Below are 22,689 nucleotides of genomic sequence, written 5' to 3' on the forward strand. Positions count from 1 at the left end.
ATTGTTATTGTTGTTATTTTTATTGTTATTATTATTGGTATTTTTATGGTTTATTATTGTTATTATTATTAGCAAGGAAGCCCAAACTTTTTAATAAAAAACGTTTAATGGTTATTGTTATTGTAGTTATTTTTATTGTTATTATTATTGATATTATTATGGTTTATTATTGTTATTATTATGAGGAAGGAAGCCCAAACTTTTTTAATAAAAAACTTTTAATTGTTATTGTTGTTATTTTTATTATTATTATTATCATTATTATTAGTAGTAGTAGTAGTAGAAGTAGAAGTAGTAGTATTATTATTGGTATTATTATGCTTTATTATTGTTATTATTATGAGGAAGGAAGCCCAAACTTTTTAAATAAAAAACTTGTAATTGTTATTGTTGTTATTTTTATTATTATTAGTAGTAGTAGTAGTAGAAGTAGTAGTATTATTATTGGTATTATTATGCTTTATTATTGTTATTACTAGCAAGGAAGCCCAAACTTTTTTAATAAAAAACTTTTAATTGTTTTTGTTGTTATTTTTATTGTTATTATTATTGATATTATTATTGGTATTATTATGGTTTATTATCGTTATTATTATGAGGAAGGAAGCCCAAACTTTTTTAATAAAAAACTTTTAATTGTTATTGTTGTTATTTTTATTATTATTGTTATTTTTATTATTGTTGTTGTCGTCGTCGTCGCTGTTGTTGTTATTATTATCATTTCTTATTGTTATTATTATTAGGAGGGAAGCCCTTTAAGCCTTTTAATCTAATGAATCTAATTACTTGTCATACGGCATCCAAGACTGGCATGATGACCAGAGAGCCACGTTCCAATCATAAACTATATAAGGTTCCTAAAGACTTAGACATAGACTTTCTTTATTGTCATTGCATAATAACACAGCAGTGAAATTGCCAACAAAAAGTCGATGCCTGGCTCCCGTATATTGATCCCAGTGTTTTAGCCTGATTCCTTGAGGGGAAAAATGAGATCTGTCTCTTTAAAAGAAAACATAACATTCCAATTTTAGTCGATGAAGGACAAACTCTATCTGATTGGACGATGACTATCCATTAGTGATGATAAACATACAACCTGTCCATGTCACTGCCATGTAGTATACTGTATATAATCCTATACCGTATACGGGAGCATAAATAACCATTTCCTGCCTGACCCCAGTCTCAACGGTCACCCCTCATAAAGAATGTTTCCCGAGCCCGGAGCTGAGCTCCACCAGATACAGATGATGGCGTCATCCACTTCCTATTTCTATTTCAAGCCCGCACAAGCCAACCGACCACGAGCGTCCAACGTCTCCATTAAATCATATACTGCTTCCATATTCCTGACGGGACTCAAACAACTGCCACATTTATGACACGGCCCACAACCACAAGGCTTAACATTTCAAACCCTGATCGTTCCAAAAAACCTGTGGTGATCCACATATAAATTTACGACCTCGCAGTTTTTTCTTCCATTTCCGAATGATTGGGATGATCCGCAATTATTGTTAGACTGGTTATTCATTTCAATATAAATTCATACTTTCTAGCGGCTTTGCTGAGCCCGAAAGCGTCTTTCGTAGCTGGGGAGTTTGAGGAGTGGGGAATAACAGGGCGGGCTGTCTAAATAAGTCACTCAGGGGTTTAAATGTGTCCGCAAGACGAGGAGCATGAGGGCCGCCTGGTCTTCCGTCATCTTTCATTGGATCAACCACAGCAAGATTCTGGATTACAGGCCAGTGGATGCTGCAGGGATCAAGATCCTATTGATGTTCGGAACCCCATCATACAGCGGCCGTGCGTCATCATCAAGTCATGCGTTGCTATGGAGAACATATACATTCTGTATGATTAATAGAGAGGAGCGAGTTATTTGGGAAATGAATGTTTTGCTAGATATTTGGAGCCATGCAGTAAGAAATTAGCAGAAGTCCTTGTTTGTTGTGTTTCCATGAAGATTTTGAACATTGGACCTATCATTATGGTCTGGTTAAGTGGATACTTCCAAGCTGTGGCCAAAACGGAGAAACTGTGACTTCATGGCCACATGGATAACAACATTCAACATACATAAACACAGTTTATTTTAAAGTAGATTTTAGTAATCGGTAATTCCCCTTGGAGTACCACATGATCAAGGCTAGGCTTCTATTCGTTTATACATATTCCATATACTATATTATATAACTTTTAGCATCAGTTAGACATTAGCTAGTTAAGTTCGGAGCCGGTTTCCTCCCACATTCCAAAAATTGGTGACTCCAAATTGTCCATAGGTATGAATGTGAGTGTGAATGGTTGTTTGTCTACATGTGCCCTGTGATTGGCTGGCCACCAGTCCAGGGTGTCTCACCCAAACTCGACTGGGAGTGAGCCCTTTTCTCAGTTATAGAGCCTCTTTGTCTCGGTGGGTGGAGGCGGGGCCGCTAGCATACACACAGAGTGCAGAAGAGTTTAACATAGTAAAAATTATTATTTTCATATATTTTTTATTGTTCTTCTTTGGGCTGCATGGTGAATGAGTGGTTAGCGCGCAGGCCTCACAGCTAGGAAACCCGAGATCAATCCCACCCTCGGGCATCTCTGTGTGGAGTTTGCATGTTCTCCCCGTGCATGCGTGGGTTTTCTCCGGGTACTCCGGTTTCCTCCCACATTCCAAAAATTGGCGACTCCAAATTGTCCATAGGTATGAATGTGAGTGTGAATGGTTGTTTGTCTATATGTGCCCTGTGATTGGCTGGCCACCAGTCCAGGGTGTAGCCCGCCTCTCGCCCTGAAGACAGCTGGGATAGGCTCCAGCATATATATTATTATATATAATATTTAAATGGTCTGCACGGCGGTCGAGTGGTTAGCAAGCAGGCCTCACAGCTAAGAGACCTGAGTTCAATTCCACCCTCAGCCATCTCTGTGTGGAGTTTGCATGTTCTCCGGGTTTTCTCCGGGTACTCCGGTTTGAATGAATGAATTATGGGTAATAAAAGTGTTAATGTGACTATAGGGGTGTTATGTCATGGCTACAAGGCTCTAATAATTATGAATGTGAGTGTGAATGGTTGTTTGTCTATATGTGCCCTGTGATTGGCTGGCCAACAGTCCAGGGTGTACCCCGCCTCTCGCCCGAAGACAGCTGGGATAGGCTCCAGCACCCCCACGACCCTTGTGAGGATAAGCGGTAGAAAATGAATGAATGAATGAAAGGTCGGAGCCATCATCCCCTTTTTGCTCTTCTCAACGTTCCCAAACCGCTAGTTTAAAAGTTGTTTACTTTTCAGAAAAAGCTCAGTGCCATCCATCCATTCATCAATCTTCTACCGCTTATCCGAGAAAATGTTTTCCAATGTTGCAGTTTCAGTTCCATATCAAGCACCAGATCCCAGATCCATAATAAAAACTGCAACCAGTAAGACTGTAGTTGGCATTTTACTCACTGAGCCATGCATGCATCCTAATCTGATTGTAGTGTTACTACTTATATTCTGCTGACAAACAAAAAGAAGCCATGCATAGTGATTACTTCAATATGATCTTACGGTCGCCAACCCAAATTCCAGATGGTGAATAAAATGACTATGTGTGATATGAAAAAGGTCATTTCAAGTTAGGAACCATTTATGGGCGTCTCATTTCCTGTCTTGGCTCGTGTCGACTTCATTGTTCGAGATGCATGTGGCGCTAAAATAGATTTTAAGGAGCCAACATTTGAAAAGAATGTGTCACCGCAACTTTAAATGATGATTAAATACCAAATCCGTCCATCATGAGATGGCGAGCTTGTCTATCATTTTGACACCAATCAACAATCAGCGCTCAAGCACGCTATCTGTAACCAGGTAACCAGCTTCTCTTCCTGTCACTCACTAACACCATTCATTATTCAGGGCACAGGGGCAGGAAGACCAGACGTCCTGGTCTCCAGCCTCACCGGAATGACACCAAGGCATTCCCAGAGCGGGTAAGATATCTGTGGGCACAACGTGGAGAAGTCAGGGTACATGAATTAGTAGCCGCTACTTCGCTTTCCTCAGTGTTCTGGAATGCAGCATGATCCTACAATTTACCAGCAACCTTGAACATACACAGGAAAACTGTTTTGGAAAAGCACTTCTCCCGAAACCTAATCCCACAGGGTGCTGGTTTCATGTTAGCATCGGCACAGCCCGGTGGGACAAAACAGTCTTTGTTGCCTTTGCAGGCCTTCCATCACCTCCAGGGTCTGCTCCCTTCGGCGGTTGCTGCTGGAGGATCTCAGCAGGACGCTTGCCTTCAACCTGCACCTTCTCCAAAAGGTGCACTTAAGATGGAATCTGACCGGGCTGAGGCTGCATAGGATCAGGACGTGCAGGTAGCACGTTGGGCTGGCAGGTCCATCGGATGGCACCGCACCGCGTGCCCAAGCTCACTTTTTCCAGCCATAGCTCCGTGCCACTAATTAGGACGAGCGGCCATGCCAAGTTAATGAGGAAAACACATTCACCCGACGCCGCACGTTTTCTGTGTTTTGACACATCCACAGAAGCGTTGACCTGTTGGCTTCGGGTCAGCATCGGTTGACCAATCAGAAAGCAGTTCCATTCACCTGCGCTCCGTATGGAAATAACAAACTGCTTTTATATGATCAAACTTGACATACGGTACAAAAAAAAACGGCTTGGTGGATTGGTTTTTCCGAAACCGCGTTCGCTTTAGAATAACATTCTATTCTCACAAAAACCGCCGAGACATTAGTGACTCATTAATTCCAAGTCAGCACTCGCTTGTCCATCACCGAAGGGTGAAGATGTTGTGGTCAAAGTGACAAATTAAAGGTAAAAACAACATAAGAGCTTCAATTGTGTGTTGAGTCAACCAAAAGTGGCTCTGATGAGTCTTTTCCATCCCTTTGAAATTAATTTCTTGACTCACATGATTAATGAAGTCAAGTCTATGTGATAGTTAGCAGGGCCGTACTTAGTCATTTGGGGACCCAGGGCAAACCCAGTCATTGGGGGCCTCCTTGTACTGCACTGACAAATGTTTGTTTGTTTTTTTTTACTTACTTGACTTAAAATCCATGGGTCTCTGTCCCGTGGGTGTTGATAGAAGAGTCCACAAATTCCCTCCACTTGTCCACGGCGATGGTCTTGGTTTGCCATTCACTTGGCTCTGATACAATGAGAACATTAAGCAACATTAGATATAGTTTACCGCTTTAATACTCCAGGACGCATGACAGCATGTTTGTTCACTTTTATTTACGTTTATTTCACTGCTTCTACCTGACCCACTTCATATCGACCAACACATCCATCTTTGGATCTTTGTGGTACAAATGTTTTACTTTTAGACACCTTTACTAGGTGTCAGCAGGTGCTGCTGTATTTAATGTTGTGCACTAGCGCCCTCTGTTGGAAGAACAGTAGATGTACGAAGATATGCTAAGCTTTGTTTGAAAAGTGACACGACGAGTATCATTAGTATCATTAGTATCAACATTTAAACAAAAACAAGCTGCAATGCCAGCTGGGCAGTACTTTGGACACGCTTGAAATACACATGTATACACAGTACAGTTCATATGTGTACTTTGATACCGTTAGTATTACATTTACATTTAAAAATGTTTGTGATAGGAAAGAACAACTCACTGGGAACTGTGTTTCTCTGCGTCTGTTTCACCTGTCGTGCACTTCCTGTTTGTCACACTTGTTTCCTCCAATCAGGGCTCTACTTCCTGGGGTCGTGTTCTTACTTTATTAAAGCATGGTAGCATAAAGATAATGGGGTCGAAGGCTTGAATACGTGATGATTGATAGTTGTGTTAGGATAAATATGTAAACATGTTGGTTTATTTATTTGGAGTGTCCTATAAGCTTTATAGTTAGCACAGAAGTCTTTTATTATGTCAGTCTGGGTGCACAATACTGCCTCTTAAAGGTCAGTCCGGGTACTACAGCAGGTCTCTGTGGACAATAAAATGATGTAGGGTGGCATTATCATATATATTTTTTTTTTTCGTAAAAAGGCTGATAAAGGGGGGGATTCATAATATTGGTTAGTTAGTATATTATAGTATATTATATTATATATATTATAATATATATATTATATTATAGTAATATTAGTGTCAACATTTCAGCTTTTTCCCAATTATTTTTTTTTATTTAATTTGTTCTGCACTCCCCCGCCAATTGGAGTCGCCAATTAACCTAGCATACACACATGGAGATGCCCAAGCGGAGAATCGAACCTAAGTCTTCCCAATCTGACTATACTAACCACTCATCCACAGTGCGGTTGTGTGTGTGTGTGTGAGTGACAGGAAGAAAAGCTGCAGTTTGCAGGTATATATCTCTAGATCCCGACTACAGGATGACTCGTGTTGCTTCTCTAAGCTTTTCAATCTGTGCTTCCCCCTCCAGCCCACGTCTAGTCATGTCATGTTTTCAATGAGGATGAATATGTGTTGAATATTATAATACACAAGGAAGAACAGATCACAGTCGATGTGGGTTGGTCTGCCCTCTGGCAAAAACAGCTGGCTGGGACTTGTCTGAAGAAATGATAACAACAAATCTTCACAAGGTTTGTTAAACCTATAATCAGTGGCCTGTTTAGGCCTGTTTAGGGGGGCCCTAAATCTTTTTTTTTTTTTAATCTATAAAATTTTTTTAAAAACTCTATAAAAAATACCAAATTATTTAGGGCCCCCCTAAACAGGCCTAAAGACGCCTCATGGAGTTTTTAAATTTTTTTATAGATTACAAAAATCTATAAAAAAAATGTAAAAACTCTACAAAAAATACCAAATTATTTAGGTATTTAGATCTGACAAATTTCATATAGTAGGACAAAAGCAGGCTAATTAGCAAGCCAATAAGCAGGCTAATACTACTTCTGATTAATACCAGTAATAATCAAAAGAAGAATAATGATGATAGTAATAATAATAGGCTAATTAATAACATAATAAACATAAATAAATAGTAAAATAAAATAAAATAAAATAAAATAAAATAAAATAAAATAAAATAAAATAAAATAAAATAAAATAAAATAAAATAAAATAAAATAAAATAAAGGCGGCACGGCGGTCTGGTGGTTAGTGCGCAAACCTCACAGCTAGGAGACCAGGGTTCGGTCCCCGCCCTCGGCCATCTCTGTGTGGAGTTTGCATGTTCTCCCCGTGCATGCGTGGGTTTTCTCCGGGTACTCCGGTTTCCTCCCACATTCCAAAAACATGCTAGGTTAATTGGCCACTCCAAATTGTCCATAGGTATGAATGCGAGTGTGAATGGTTGTTTGTCTATATGTGCCCTGTGATTGGCTGGCGACCAGTCCAGGGTGTACCCCGCCTCTCGCCCGAAGACAGCTGGGATAGGCTCCAGCACCCCCGCGACCCTCGTGAGGAAAAAGCGGTAGAAAATGAATGAATGAATGAATGAATGAATGAATGAATGAAAATAAAATAAAATAAAATAAAATAAAATAAAATAAAATAAAATAAAATAAAATAAAATAAAATAAAATAAAATAAAATAAAATAAAATAAAATAAAATAAAATAAAATAATTGATCACTGTCCACTGGACAGAATGGTTGCAGAGCTTGAGCAGCGGTTTTGTAGTGTAGATTGTGTGTAGTACTTGTGTAAATTTAATGGTGTCCTAAAACAATTGATTATCTCTACAAAATCTGTCCAAAAGTGTGAAAAGTTATATCCCGGTCCTTGTTCCTTATTTGTTTTTTGGATTTTTTTGTTTTTTGTTGAATGTCTACTACAATAATCAAAAGAAGAATAATGATGATAGTAATAATAATAGGCTAATTAATAATATAATAAACATAAATAAATAGTAAAATAAAATAAAATAAAATAAAATAAAATAAAATAAAATAAAATAAAATAAAATAAAATAAAATAAAATAAAATAAAATAAAATAAAATAAAATAAAATAAAATAAAATGAAATGAAATTAAATTAAATTAAATAAAATAATTGATCACTGTCCACTGGACAGAATGGTTGCAGAGCTTGAGCAGCGGTTTTGCAGTGTAGATTGTGTGTAGTACTTGTGTAAATTTAATGGTGTCCTAAAACAATTGATTATCTCTACTAAATCTGTCCAAAAGTGTGAAAAGTTATATCCCGGTCCTTGTTCCTTATTTGTTTTTTGGATTTTTTTGTTGAATGTCTACTACATTCATTCATATCCTGTGCATCTCCAGGGGGCTAAGCCCCCCTCCTGTCCTCAGAACCTAGCGACGCCCCTGCCTTTAATATGTACTGATGATGGGAACAATTCCAAAGAAGGAAACTCCACGGAACGAGACACATGGTTGTTTTTGTTTGCTTTTAATTGAACATAACACGAGGTACATCCGTACAATCCAATGGGATTCAAACACGGTCTCCCTTGCTTAAAGAGAATCATTATTCTTTGTTACTATGGTTGTCGTTAGCAGGGTTCAAAAGGTGCAGCGTCACATACAAAGACAGAGACTTGCCATCCAATGAGGATTACGGAGTCGACAGCGAGCACATTGTACTTGCCACAGGCGTTACTCTTTAGTATCTGGGTTACCTGTTGCTAGGCAACCCTGCTAATTACCTCAGTCATTGCTTTAGTTATTAGGAGTAATGATTAGGGAGGGTGAAAAGATCAAGTTCTAGAAAAACATTTCATCTTCCCATGAAGAAGGTGGACTTGTACATTGCTCTCCATAGGCTACATTTGAACCACATGCACGTGATGATGTTCATTTCTTTATGTTATAATAAATGCTGGAATAAAAATGCTTTCTTTTTCAAGTCAATAAAGTTGTTTTTTTTCTATAAACTGCTTACTCTGCAGATTATCCACAACAATGGACACATTGTCAAGTCAATAGCAGCTTTTGAAATAACGCTCACAGACCCAAAATGGGTTTCGTACGTGGTGTGCAGCCTCCAAACAACGTGACGCTATTGTAGTGTCGTAAGAGCAGGAAAGACATCGAGGGAAAGGCTATTTGGAAAATACAAAGGCCGAGGTTTAGCCACACAAATGCAACACGCAGCATTGGGAAATACAAAACATGAGTGGTGGATTTTTTGGTAATGTTCTGGTAAAATAAGCTATGGAAATGAATGAATAGCTCTTGTAGTCCTAACTGGGCGTGGTCCGAGTTCTGTTGTCAACATTTCAAATAGCTGCTGAGTGATTTATAAAGCTTGTCACAATTATATTTCATGAGATGATTTGCTCAAATTAAATAATATTGAGTGAGTGATGGACAGTTTACCTGCCCCCCCCCCCCCCCCCCCCCCCCCCCCATGAACATTGTCCCATATCAGGGGTGGGCAAATATTTTGACTCGTGGGTCGCATTGAGTTAACAAAATTGTCCGGGGTGCCAGAACATATATTTAACACACAAACACACACTATTTTATGCTTATAATTTTCCTTGAATTATTTGTCTAATTTTTACTTTTTACTACTTTTTACTCAACTCTATTTTTCTTCACTGTAAAGCATCTGTAAGTATTTTGAAAAGTGCTATACAAATAAAATGTATTATTATTATTAATTTGATCTGTAAAAGTGTTATACTATCAGTTGTATGTTATTATTTTTATATTATTATTATTATTATTATTATTATTATTAATAATAATAATGTTATCTGTAAAAGTGTTATACTATCAGTTGTATGTTATTATTATTATTATTATTATTATTATTATTATTAATGTTATCTGTAAAAGTGTTATACTATCAGTTGTATGTTATTATTATTATTATTATTATTATTATTAATGTTATCTGTAAAAGTGTTATACTATCAGTTGTATGTTATTATTATTATTATTATTATTATTAATGTTAACTGTAAAAGTGTTATACTATCAGTTGTATGTTATTATTATTATTAATTTATCTGTAAATATGTTATACTATCAGTTGTATGTTATTATTATTATTATTATTATTATTAATGTTATCTGTAAACGTGTTATACTATCATTTGTATATTATTATTATTATTATTATTGTTGTTGTTATGATTATTATTATTAGTAGTAGTAGTAGTAGTAGTAGTAGTAGTAATAATTTTATCTGTAAAAGTGTTATGCTATCAGTTGTATGTTCTCGTGTCCTTTTTTCAGGAGCACTTTAAACATCAGACCACATCAAACTATGTCATTCAATTTGACGTTTTTTTTTTTACTAAATACGACATCCGACTGGCAAGTCATGTTGCCACTTTGTATGTTAGAAGTTGAAATACTTAAAAAGCAACTAGCGGGCCGTTTTCTAATGCTTGGTGGGCCGAATGTGGCCCCCGGGCCGCATGTTTGCCCACCCCTGTCCCACATGAAGTGAGGTAATTGTGATGACAGTTGGTTTACATTGCAGACCGTTAGTACGTTAATATGAATGACCACATGAATAAGTCCAGGGGTAAAACAAAGCCCATCACATAAGTGGAGGCTTTTCTCCGCCTCGGAAATCCATCATGTGCTCCGTCTTACCGTCAGTCAAAGAAGATTATAAAATGAAATGCTTTGCCAGTCTGGATTGCTGGAACTAGGATTTGCTTTACAAAATGGCGACCAGTGGCGACCAGAATAATGGTGGGCTTTCCTATCAATGACACATGCAGTGTGGCTACTCAAGTTTGATCGTTTAAAAGGACTAAAGCAGGGGTCTCAAACTCAATTTACTCGGGGGCCACTGGAGCTCGGGTCTGGGTGAGACTGGGCCGCATCAGGTTTTCAAAAAAAAAAACGCATTTATTAAAAACAAAATTTTTTTTAAAAACTTCGCTTTGGTTCCAATTTTCTACAATAAAAGCTCTGATAAAACATTCCACTGTTCTCAAATATCTTACTTTTTATTTTTCTACACAAAATAAGATGAAAAATAAATAAAGAAATCAAGAATAAAGAAAATCAATCAATCAGTAATAAATGAATAAATATAATAATAATAATATTAAAACGGCAAATAATAAAAACTTAAGAAACCACATATAGTTGGTGGGTAGACAAATTATTTTTTTCAGATTAAAATGAACAAAGCATTATTAGAGCCCTGTAGACATGACAAAACACGACTATAGTCACATTTATACTCTTTTTATTTACAACATATTGCGCAACTGCAGGGTCTCGAGACACATGCTAACTCGCAAACTAGGGAGCTAGCGACCTAAACGGTAGCCTTCAAGTTATTTCCTTTAAATTTAAAAAGCCAAAAACTTACCACTTCCACACGAATAGAGAGGATAACTATTAACAGTTATTTAACCTTTAACATGAACATTAATCAAACATAATAATTTTTTCTGGGTACATGATACCATACAGCATCCATATCAAACTTGCGCGGGCCGCACTAACATGAAAGTTTCATATCAAGGCGGGGGCCTCAAACTAGTGTCCTGCGGGCCACATTTGGCCCGCGGGCCGCGTGTTTGAGACCCCTGGACTAAAGGGTACAGACAGAGCTGCACCCCCTTATATGCTGGACCCACCATCAAAGGGCGGGGGGGGGGGGCATTTTGTGCATCAATCACTGGTGGTGTAATGGTACAGCTGCTCCATGTTATTTTGCACTAAAATAACAATACATCTAAGTATATTTAGCTTCAAGTCAAATCGTACAAAAATAGCTTGAATGAATCCATACTCCATCGGTGGTGAGGGATGCCATCAAGGTGAAGAAGGAGTCCTATCAGTCCTTTTTGGCAAACGAGATTCCAGAGGCGGCTGACAGGTACCAGCAAGCCAAGATGTTTGCGGTTCTGGCAGTCGCTGAGGCAAAAACGTGGATGTGGGAGGACCTCGAAGAAGCCATTGAGACAGCTTCAAAGAGATTCCGGACCTACCTCTGGGGGCTGAGGGTACCAAGGTGGTGAAGAATCTCCTCAGTGGCAGGGCCCTCAGGGTTGATGAGATCCGCCCGGAGGTCCTTAAGGGCATCCTTAAGGGCGCTGTGAGGGTGTCATGGCTGACATGACATTTTGACATCGGGGATGCTGCCTCTGGATTGGCAGACCGGGATGATGGCGGAGGTTGGGGGGCGTGTTCCAACTTCCACGGGATCCCACCCCTTAGCCTTCCTGGTAAGGTCTATTCGGGGGTTCTGGAGAGGAGAATCCGTCGGATTGTTGAATCTCGGATTCAGGAGGAGCAGTTCCTGGTCGTGGAACTGTGGACCAACACTCAACGGCAGAATCCTTGAGGGTGCGTGAAACCAGTTCACATGTGTTTTGTGGACTCGGAGAGGAATCCCACGGGGACCACGGAAACGACTTTGACGCCATTAACACACACAACGCTTAATGAGACGCCAGTAAAGGCTTGGGAAATCAAATAAATCAATACGCACAGGAAGGAAGTTCCGATAATGCTTAAACTGACCAAAATATGGTAAAATACTCCAAAGTATTACATGTTATCACGAAGGTACTTGTTGCTACATGGTCACAGCATGCCCATAACATAAAACCATAATACCTTGTTCGGGTTTTTGGAAAATAAGGATTGTGGATGATGGGTAGAATTCCATAAAGCAGGGGCCTCAAACATGCGGCCCGCGGGCCAAATGTGGCCCAGTTTGAGGCCCCCGCCTTGATATGAAAGTTTAATGTTAGTGCGGCCCGCGCAAGTTTGATATGGATGCTGTATGGTATCATGTACCCAGAAAAAATTATTACGTTTGATTAATGTTCATGTTAAAGGTTAAATAACTGTTAATAGTTATCCTCACTATCCGTGTGGAAGTGGTAAGTTTTTGGCTTTTTAAGTTTAAAGGAAATAACTTGAAGGCTACCGTTTAGGTCGCTAACTCTCTAGTTTGCGAGTTAGCATGTGTCTCAAGACCCTGCAGTTGCGCAATATGTTGTAAATAAAAAGAGTATAAATGTGACTATAGTCGTGTTTTGTCATGTCTACAGGGCTCTAATAATGCTTTGTTCATTTTAATCTGAAAAAAATAATTTGTCTACCCACCAACTATATGTGGTTTCTTAAGTTTTTATTATTTGCCATTTTATTATTATTATTATATTTATTTATTACTGATTGATTGATTTTCTTTATTCTTGATTTGCTTATTTATTATTGTTTATCTTATTTTGTGCAGAAAAATAAAAATTAAGATATTTGAGAACAGTGGAATGTTTTATCAGAGCTTTTATTGTAGAAAATCGGAACCAAAGCACTGAAAAAGTTTGTATATTTTTCTGTTTTTAATAAATGCGTTTTATTGGGGGGGGGGCCCAGCCTTGCCCAGACCCTAGCTCCAGTGGCCCCCAGGTAAATTGAGTTTGAGACCCCTGCCATAAAGTGACTTGGAAATATATTAAGACAATAATAATAATACCAACTATTTTTTTCTGTACAAAAAAAAGAATGAAATAAATGGGTTGATATTGATGTTTTATACATGCCAAATGACTAAGCGTTTCTTCTTGTCACTCTCACACCAACAACCTGGAGAAAGTAAGTGTTATCAAACAGAGGAGTTGCTGGTACGATACTGGTTTTACTGAAGCAGAATCATCAAACAACTGTTTTTTTCCACTTTTTAACGTCAGTATTTGTGTCCACAGAACTATAATCACTTTTAAACGTGGAAAAACGCATCCTCATCTCTTCTTTACATGTTGGTAACAATGGATGAATGCACTGATGCGGATTCAGGTTCTTTGTAGACACAGCAATGGATTGTGGGAAAGCCTGGGGGTGTAGGGAAGTTACAGCTTGATAAATATTTGAAGTGCTACCTGGCTGTGTACATCAGCCAAAGGTTCATGTTGAGGCTTTGTAGTATGCCTTGCCAAGGAGACGCAGGCAATCAAAACAATGATTTAAAAAAAAAAAGCTTTTCACTGATATCATTGATGTGGTTGAGCAAAAGATTTGTCTTTTCCTTAAATTCATATTTAAACAAGACTGGACTTCACTGGAATTTCATATTTTTTTTGTATTTTATGACAGTACAATTGACAGTAGTACAAATGTCGAGTACATCTACAATATGAGACATACAACATATTACGGGCGATGTGTTTTAGAAAATGTTTTGTATTATTTTTACATCAAAATATACAATCTTAGGGGCTGCACGGTGGAAAAGTGGTTAGCGCGATGACCTCACAGCTAGGAGACTCGGGTTGAATTCCACCTTCGGCATTCCATTCGGTACTCCGGTTTCCTCCCACATTCCAAAAACATGCTAGGTTAATTGGCGACTCCAAATGGTCCATAGGTATGAATTTGAGTGTGAATGGTTGTTTGTCTATATGTGCCCTGTGATTGGCTGGCCACCAGTCCAGGGTGTACCCCGCCTCTCGCCCGACAGCTGGGATACGCTCCAGCACCCCCCGCAACCCTTATGAAGATAAGCGGTAGAAAATGAATTAATGAATGAATAATACTATCATATCTGCAAGTGGTTAGCACGCAGGCCTCACAGCTAGGAGACCCGAGTTCAATTCCACCCTTGGTTATCTCTGTGTGGAGTTTGCATGTTTTCTCCGGGTACTCCGGTTTCCTCCCACATTTTAAAAACATGCTAGGTTAATGGCGACTCCAAATTGTCCATAGGTATGAATGTGAGTGTGAATGGTTGTTTGTCTATATGTGCCCTGTGATTGGCTGGCCACCAGTCCGGGGTGTACCCCGCCTCTTGTCCGAAGACAGCTGGGATAGGCTCCAGCACTTCCCGCGACCCTTGTGAGGATAAGTGGTAGAAAATGAATGAATGAATGAGTTCTCCTCCTATTTTGTGTGGAAGTGGTAACTTTTTGGCTTCTTATTTTGTTTTTCCCCACCCTTGACCATCTTAGTATGGAGGTTGCATGTTCTCCCCGTGCATGTGTGGGTTTTCTCCGGGTACTCCGGTTTCCTCCCACATTCCAAAAACATGCTAGGTTAATTAGCAACTCCAAATTGTCCATAGGTATGAATGTGAGTGTGAATGGTTGTTTGTCTATATGTGCCCTGTGATTGGCTGGCCACCAGTCCAGGGTGTACCCCACCTCTCGTCCAAAGACAGTTGGGATAGGATAGCACCTTCCGCAACCCTTGTGAAGATAAGCGGTAAAAAATGAATGAATGGTATTTGTACTTGTCATGTACATTTCTTATTTACCTTTTGAATGTTAAGTTGCGGTGTGATGATTTTAGTTTTCTATTTAAGATGACACCATGGTTCAGAATATACAATGTTATATTATATGCAACAGTGCTTCTATTGCAGTGAGTCACTACATGAGTCACAGAGTCATAAATATTTCATATGGAGTGTATTTGAGGGCAACTGCGGTGCTGCTCTCTGCACTTTCCACTTCCTCTCTTTTTTTCATGTTCGATCACTGCATTTGCTCATGCAACAATTTGCAATCAAATCAAAAACAAAGAAAAATGTATCTTGGGTGTCGGTTTGGTTTCCAATGGTTGCTAAAAAAAACTGGTAAAAATGAGGCAGTGTCACTTTAATGCAGTGCTAGTAGGGTGGGCTGCCCTCGGGGGGTGGGTGGGGGTTTTGTCAGCGTGTTTATCAAATTTGAACGGCAAAGTGGCGAGGGACAACTGCAATTTCAGTCATTCATCCACTCCAGATGGTAAATAACAAAACACTATTATCTTGTAATGACTTGGTTTACATACACTTTTATTACGTTAGCAAACACCAGAGAAGGAAATGACAATGACTCCAGGAAAAGGGAGCGTCTCTACGAGGGACGGGCCACCTCCCTTCAATTACCCCCTCAAAAAGTATTTTTTTAAGGTTATATTTTCTGGCTGCAATCAGTGTTTTTCTTTATGTTTCTCAAGCTGCTACACAACCCCTGAAGTCTTCTGATTCTCCTAGGGGGAGCCCGCTCCACATATTGAAAACCCCTTATCCTACTGGATGTGAAACCGAGCGTCTCATCTTCAGTCTGAGAAAAACCTCCACGTATGTTTGAGACCAGAGTCCACCTGGATGAGGTCACGGGTCCACAACGGGGATCGTGCTCACTTTGTTGTTCCTGCTTATCCGCCGTTCGGGTCGTGGTCTGGGCATCTTGGTCTGGATCAGCTCCTCGGGAGTGTTCCCCAAAGGAGGCAGCAGCCTCTTCTTGCTGTTCCTGGTCTCGGGCAACCACTGAGGCGGCAGCTCAAAGGGTCCAAACCCGAAGTGCGTGGGGTCGTCCCTTTCCGGAAGCGTAGCCGGTGCCACCTGTGACGACGACATGTAGGCGCACGTGTGGACGGGCGATGAGCGTGGTGCCGTGGGTGTAGGTGGGCCGTCCTTGGCGAGGCCGCCTGCGAGTCCCTGCAACAAATCGTTTTTGGTGATAACCTGCGTTTGCTTTGACCCGCTCCTGTGGTCCTCTTCGGGTCCTTCTGTTCCCTGAGGAGGGAAGTCACTTCCTACGTGGTCCTCTTCCTCCTCTGAGGGTCTAAAAATCTGCTGCTGGCCGATGTTGAACATCTCCAGAAGCTGGCTCCCTGAGCGACCTGCCGTCTCCAGTCCCATGGGTTCTCCGATCACCACCTCGGCCCCGAGAGAGGCCAGCCCCCCCGTGCTGACCACGTTACGGCGGCTGTAGCGTCTGTGAATCCTGGACAAGAGTTCCAGGCAGCTGTGGCGTGCCAAGCGATTAACCGTCAGGAATAAAAGAGGGTTGGTGATCAGGGACACCTTGGGGAGCCATAAGGCCGTGAGGTACAAGGACACAGGCAGCTCTTTGGGATCCTCCAAAACGGTGCGATAGACCACCAAGGCTCCATAGGGGGCGCTGCAGGCCGAGAAAGCCAGCACTACAGCCAGAAGACTGGCATGCAACTCCCCTTCTCGCCGTGACACATACGGAATGGAGATACTGTTCTGCGGAGTCCGCAAGGCGGCGATGATCACCTTCTTCTTCTGGCTGGCGCTGAGCGCTCTGCGGATGAGCAGCATGAAGAAGAAGACCAGACCCAGAGGTAGCACGACGGTGGTGATGTTGTAGATCAACACGTACGCCGTGCGCCCCACGGAGTTGCCGTGGTCGTCTGCGCAGCACGATGCCACGTACACATCCGTCACGTTGGTCAGGATGAAAACAGGAAGACTCGCCAACACGGCGTGGACCCAAATGTAGATGACCAGATCTCGGGCTTTGGCATCAGAGATCTTCCTCTCTAACGGGTACAGGATGGAGTAGTACCTGGAGAACATAGGAACATATCTAATACTGGGACAAGTATTGGAACCTTCTTACATGGGATATATACACACAAGGACACATAAACCTTGCAATCCACCTGCACTCTGGGGTTCCCAGTTTCTAAGCTAAGCGTGCATAATCCTCACAAAAATTGAAATTGATTTTCATCCCTAAAAATCATCCATTCCATATAATACATTCATAAATGACCTCTCATCCGCCGGTCTTGGCTTTATTATGAGCTAAATCAATTATGAGAAGGACTGTCTTGTCTCTACATCAGCCTGGTTCATAAGCTGCACTGCAGACCCATGATAGCGCGTGTGCTCTCTCTACAGCGCTAACACCCACCATAACAATAAATAATTCATCATTTGGATAGGTTTGATAGCTGCAACACAGAAGCCGTATGGCGTCTCCCTGCCTGCACTTTGGAGGTTAGCGGTTCTCGGCTAATAATTACAGTTTTGGCCTTGAAATCAATTGATTAGATATGCATTGTATTACAAACAAACATTGTTTATTTTATTAGAGCCCTGTAGACGTGAAATAACACACCTATAGTCACCTCTATACTTGTATTACCAAATAGAGTAGACCTAATAACAGAAAATTAGCCATCTTAAAGATAAATAAGCGAGGTTAGCATTGACAGCGTACTTCCTGGTGGAGAGATCAGTGTAGAAGAGATTCGCTATATATATTTTTTTGCTTTATTTTACTCAAGCTGCTGCATCTGTTCTCCCCGTGCATGTGTGGGGCCGCTAGCATACACACAGAGTGCAGAAGAGTTTAATATAGTAAAAATTATATTATTATTGTCATATATTTTTTATTGTTCTTCATTGGGCTGCATGGCGGCCGAGTGGTTAGCGCGCAGGCCTCACCGCTAGAGTTCAATCCCACCCTCTGCCATTTGTATTATTTTTATATCAAAATATACAACCTTAGGGGCTGCACGGCGGTCGTGTGGTTAGCGCGCAGACCTCACAGCGAGGAGACCTGGGTTCAATTCCACCCTCGGCCATCTCTGTGTGGAGTTTGCATGTTCTCCCCGTGCATGCGTGGGTTTTCTCCGGGTACTCCGGTTTCCTCCCCCATTCCAAAAACATTCTAGGTTAATTAGCGACTCCAAATTGTCCAGGGTGTACCCCGCCTCTTGCCCGAAGACAGCTGGGATAGGCTACAGCACCCCCTGCAACCGTCGTGAGGATAATCGGTAAAAAATGAATGAATGAATGAATGAATGAATATTGGGTAATAAAAGTGTTAATGTGACTATAGGGGTGTTATTTCATGGCTACAGGGCTCTAATAATTATGAATGTGAGTGTGAATCTATATGTGCCCTGTGATTGGCTGGCCACCAGTCCAGGGTGTACCCCGCCTTTCGCCCGAAGATGGCTGGGATAGGCTCCAGCACCCCCGCGACCCTCGTGAGGATAAACGGTAGAAAATGAATGAATGAAACATGTGAAGATGTATGCTAGGTGGACTGGTGCAGACATTTCAGGCTACTTTTTCCACACATCAACACATGATTCACCTTCAACAAGTCGGGCTTGCAAAAATAGAGCTGGAAGCATTGATGTGTGCAATTACAAAGCACCATTGTTAGCAAGTGACGCACGTTACCTGACTTGGTCATGCAATCTAGTGCATAAAGCATCGGATGACTATGATGAAACCTTTCTCCTTTCTTTCAGGTGTATTTCCAACCTGAACAAAGCGAGCACCGGGTACCCATGCAGCCTTTTCCAAACAACGTTCATGGTCACGGTGGTTATAAGAACAGAGAGAAGGATTTAATAACTCTGACATGAACTGACCTGTCCAGTGCAATGGCGCTGAAATTGAGCATGGTGACCGAGCAAAAGAGCTTCTGGAGGAACTTGAGGGCCTTGCAGAGCAGCAGAGTGTGAAGCCACCAGCAGCAATGAGGGCTGGAGCCCAACGCCACGTCGAAGGGAACGCACACCACGCCGGCGCAGATACCCGTGCATGCCAAGTTTTGGATGAAACGATTGGTCACCGATTTGAAGACGTTTGTAGAGCAGGTGCACCACAACACTGTAGCGTTCCCTGTGGGGGGGCGGGAACAAAGAGAAGAGCTTTAAAGTCAGATCATAACATTCCCATTATCCATTTGGGCCTCATTAGCTGCTAGGATTTTAGTTTGTTTGTTTTTTTTTAGTTCTAGCATTTTTGGGATTATTTTCAAGATATTCATCTGGGGAATTTCCTTTGGATTGGATGAAAATACTCATCCATATTCATGCATATTTCTTAAATAACCGCAATAAAAAGGGTTTACTGTTTAAAGTACGTTTTGGAGTTCTTATACACCTTTTCCTATCAAGGGTTGGAAAATGTCAACAATGGAGGTATGTTTGTCCATGGTCTGATATAGTTCATCTTCAAACAGTTCTTATAAAAATAAATTAAAAAAATAAAAATATTTTATTAAAAAATTAATTAAAATTTTTATTTAAAAAATTAAAATTAAAATTAAAATTAAAATTAAAATTAAAATTAAAATTAAAATTAAAATTAAAATTAAAATTAAAATTAAAATTAAAATTAAAATTAAAATTAAAATTAAAATTAAAATTAAAATTAAAATTAAAATATACTAGGAAAGCAGGAAGTGAATTCTAATACACGTTTTCCTATCAAGGGTTGGAAAATGTCAACAATGGAGGTATGTTTGTCCATGGTCTGAAATAGCTCATCTTCAAACAGTTCTTATAAAATAAATTAAAAAAATAAAAATATTTAATAAAAAAAAAATTAAAATTAAAATTAAAATTAAAATTAAAATTAAAATTTAAATTTAAATTTAAATTTAAATTTAAATTTAAATTTAAATTTAAATTTATTAGGAAAGCAGGAAGTGAACAAATGTAACAGTTACTGATTGTAAAAGTACCAGATGGAGGGGTAGGATTTAATAAGCTTTGCTTCTTCCTACTCCTTTTGGACATGTGGAACTGTGAACTGATTATGGGATGCACTTAATTGTAATCTGATGCATGTTCAAATGAAATTAAACCATTACCATTGTCCATTTGTCTATTGTCTCACGGAAAGGACATTAAGTCAAACAATAACATAAACACAATAGTCCTGTATTAGCAGGAACAAGGTCTTCAATTTGGAGCGACACCACAGCAATCATACGTATAGAAATAGGTTTTAAAAGGCGATATATTCCCTCGTGGCTGTAGTCGATGACTTAGGGACATGTTGCTGCTCCAAGCCACCGAGAGAACAATACATCAGACCAACAAAAGGATCACACTTGCTGCCCCTATATGTGTAGATGTCAGTTTTTTTTGTTTTTGTTTGGTATATTAATCTCGCCATGGGTGAGTTAAAGGTAGTTTTTCTTTCCGGGCGTCATGAAAACCTCGGAAATGCACTTTTCTCTCAAAAATGGAGCAAACAAATGAAGGAGATGCTAGATTTTTGCATGTTTGGTGTTCATAAAACAGGCTCTAGGTACACACATTATTGTTCATTAAAAAGTCAATAAGGACCTTGAATGCGTTTTTCTTTCCTTTCCATTTGCTATGGTATCATGTGGTCGTGTTTGTGCCCCCCACCCCACTCCCACCCCCCCTTGCACAGCATCAGCAGGTGTGAGGGCCATTTTTGTCACTTTGGGCATCCCGACATCGACTGTATTTCACCGTGGCTACCTATTCACTCTGCAGCGGCTGCAGAAAGATAAGACAGAAAAAACCGTCCGTGTGCATCTGGTGCCCGACAGGGCAGCTCCCCCCTCACCTTCCATCAATACCCGCCAGTTAAAACGTTAACTGTTTTCTATTTAAACCACAAAAAGCTCAAATTGATTTTTTTTTTACAGCACATTTATTGTTATGTTTTGCTGTAATGTCGTGCAAAGGCTTCAATCAATAACGTCTTTTATGACACAAAGCTGAGCCGAATGGAAAACTCACCATGGGGGGGGGTGCAAACACACCCAGAAAGGAGGAATGAAGTGACACGACGCTGGGTGATGGCAAGGTTTTCGCTCTCACTTCCTGTCAGCACTTTTTCCCTGCGACTTGTGTTAGCTATGGTGTTAGTCTCAGCTAAACTGATTATCTTACAGCACCTGTGCGTGCTAATGGATGCTAACCAATCATAACAAAGAAAAAGCAGAACATGCTGGTTCTAGAGAACCCTTCCAACTCTGGTCTCCTACAGTAACATCTTGGGTGATTTAACATAAAACATGTTTTAACACGGGCGTCCAAAGTGTGGTCGAAAAAGACAATATTTTGATTTAATTGCAATTATTGGGATTATTTCACATTTTAGGGGACAAGTTGAAAGATTAAGATGAATTTGAACCATATAGATAGAATGACCAGAGGACTTACCAAGTAGAGACCCTATCAGGATGAAAACCTGGAGGGTGGTGGTGAAGTCCCGGTAAGCTTGCTCCTGGATCAGACGGTTCTGGTCCTCCAGTGCGGTTCCAGGGGCAGATGGACTGCTGCCCCACCGGGTCGGCGGGCTGGAAGAGTTGAGGACACTCAGCCAGATGTGAGCGGCTGTCATATTGGATGCGCCGTCCCCCACCATGGCAGCCCAGCTCCCGCTCTCCATGTCGCGGTCCGGTGTTTTTATTTATCTATTTATTTCTTTGCGATCGCTGGTGGATCTTCCACTGGAACATTTTTAAACTGCCTTCAAAAGAAACCAAAAAAAAAAAAACCTGGACAAAGCATTGCCAGATGTCATCAATGCATTATTATGTGATGGAGAGCAAACACAACGATGCGTTCAAATGCATCAGTTACATACATCCATGCGCTCCGAGCTGCAACGGCTGCTCCCGATGCAACGTCCATTCCGCGGATGCAGGATGCAGCGCTCTGCCGGAGCTCGGAGACCATCGCCTGGCTCCTTCTCCGCCTGGCTGTCGGACTGCTGCTACGCCGGGAAAGGTCGCCCATTGGTCGGCTGGCTCGTGAGGAGATCCCCCGAAGAATGCATGGTTACAGCGTGACACTTGTGAAAGTGGAGGAGGGATGAGGATGGGGGGGCGAAAGTGGGGAGCTCCACCTCTTTTTTTGTGTGTGTGGGGGGGGGGGCAAATGCTCCTTCATGAATGGCAAGCAGCCCCCCCCCAAATGATCAATGGATGTCTCATCAAATCAATGCTTATAAAAACTAAATTGTAATTAAATATTAATCATAACACTAACATTATCAATCAGTGCTGGTTATACTGGGAATACATTCTAATTCTTCAATATTTTATGCTGGTTTTGGTTAAACACAGCTATAAACCGAGGTTGTCCAAACTGCGGCCCCGGGGACTTTATTTGTTTTTATTGGTCCGTAGCACGTTGTAGAAATTAAATTAAGCCTGCAAAAATGTAAAGAGAAGCAGTTAAAATGTTAATACTACTAATAAAAATAACCTTTGTATTGAAATATTCAGTTTCAGAAATTTTACAAAATTAAAAAAATACATAAAAACACA

The 22,689-nt window shown here is 40.4% G+C and overlaps 1 protein-coding gene across 1 annotated transcript; it reads right to left on the minus strand.

The window, feature by feature from the left end:
- Positions 1-15,424: 15,424 nt before the first annotated feature.
- Positions 15,425-22,199, minus strand: gpr176 (G protein-coupled receptor 176). The gene is made up of 4 exons (XM_058078931.1): positions 22,005-22,199; positions 21,578-21,915; positions 19,016-19,268; positions 15,425-17,187 (listed from the first exon to the last, which is right to left on the minus strand). Exons 2-4 carry the CDS (start codon positions 21,804-21,806, stop codon positions 15,984-15,986), a joined length of 1,686 nt encoding a protein of 561 aa, XP_057934914.1. The 5' UTR covers positions 21,807-21,915; positions 22,005-22,199; the 3' UTR covers positions 15,425-15,983.
- Between the last annotated feature and the right edge of the window lie 490 nt (positions 22,200-22,689).

Source organism: Doryrhamphus excisus, chromosome 1 (assembly GCF_030265055.1).
Source record: "Doryrhamphus excisus isolate RoL2022-K1 chromosome 1, RoL_Dexc_1.0, whole genome shotgun sequence".
Taxonomy (NCBI): domain Eukaryota; kingdom Metazoa; phylum Chordata; class Actinopteri; order Syngnathiformes; family Syngnathidae; genus Doryrhamphus; species Doryrhamphus excisus.

Bases quoted from the DNA above. Each gene is read 5' to 3' on its own strand.
- gpr176 (XM_058078931.1), bottom strand. From the start codon at position 21,806: ATGGAGAGCGGGAGCTGGGCTGCCATGGTGGGGGACGGCGCATCCAAT. The intron at 19,269-21,577 runs GTAAGTCCTCTG...GCCCCCCCACAG, and splicing joins CCTGATAGGGTCTCTACTTG to GGAACGCTACAGTGTTGTGG. The intron at 17,188-19,015 runs GTCAGTTCATGT...TATGTTCTCCAG, and splicing joins AGCGCCATTGCACTGGACAG to GTACTACTCCATCCTGTACC.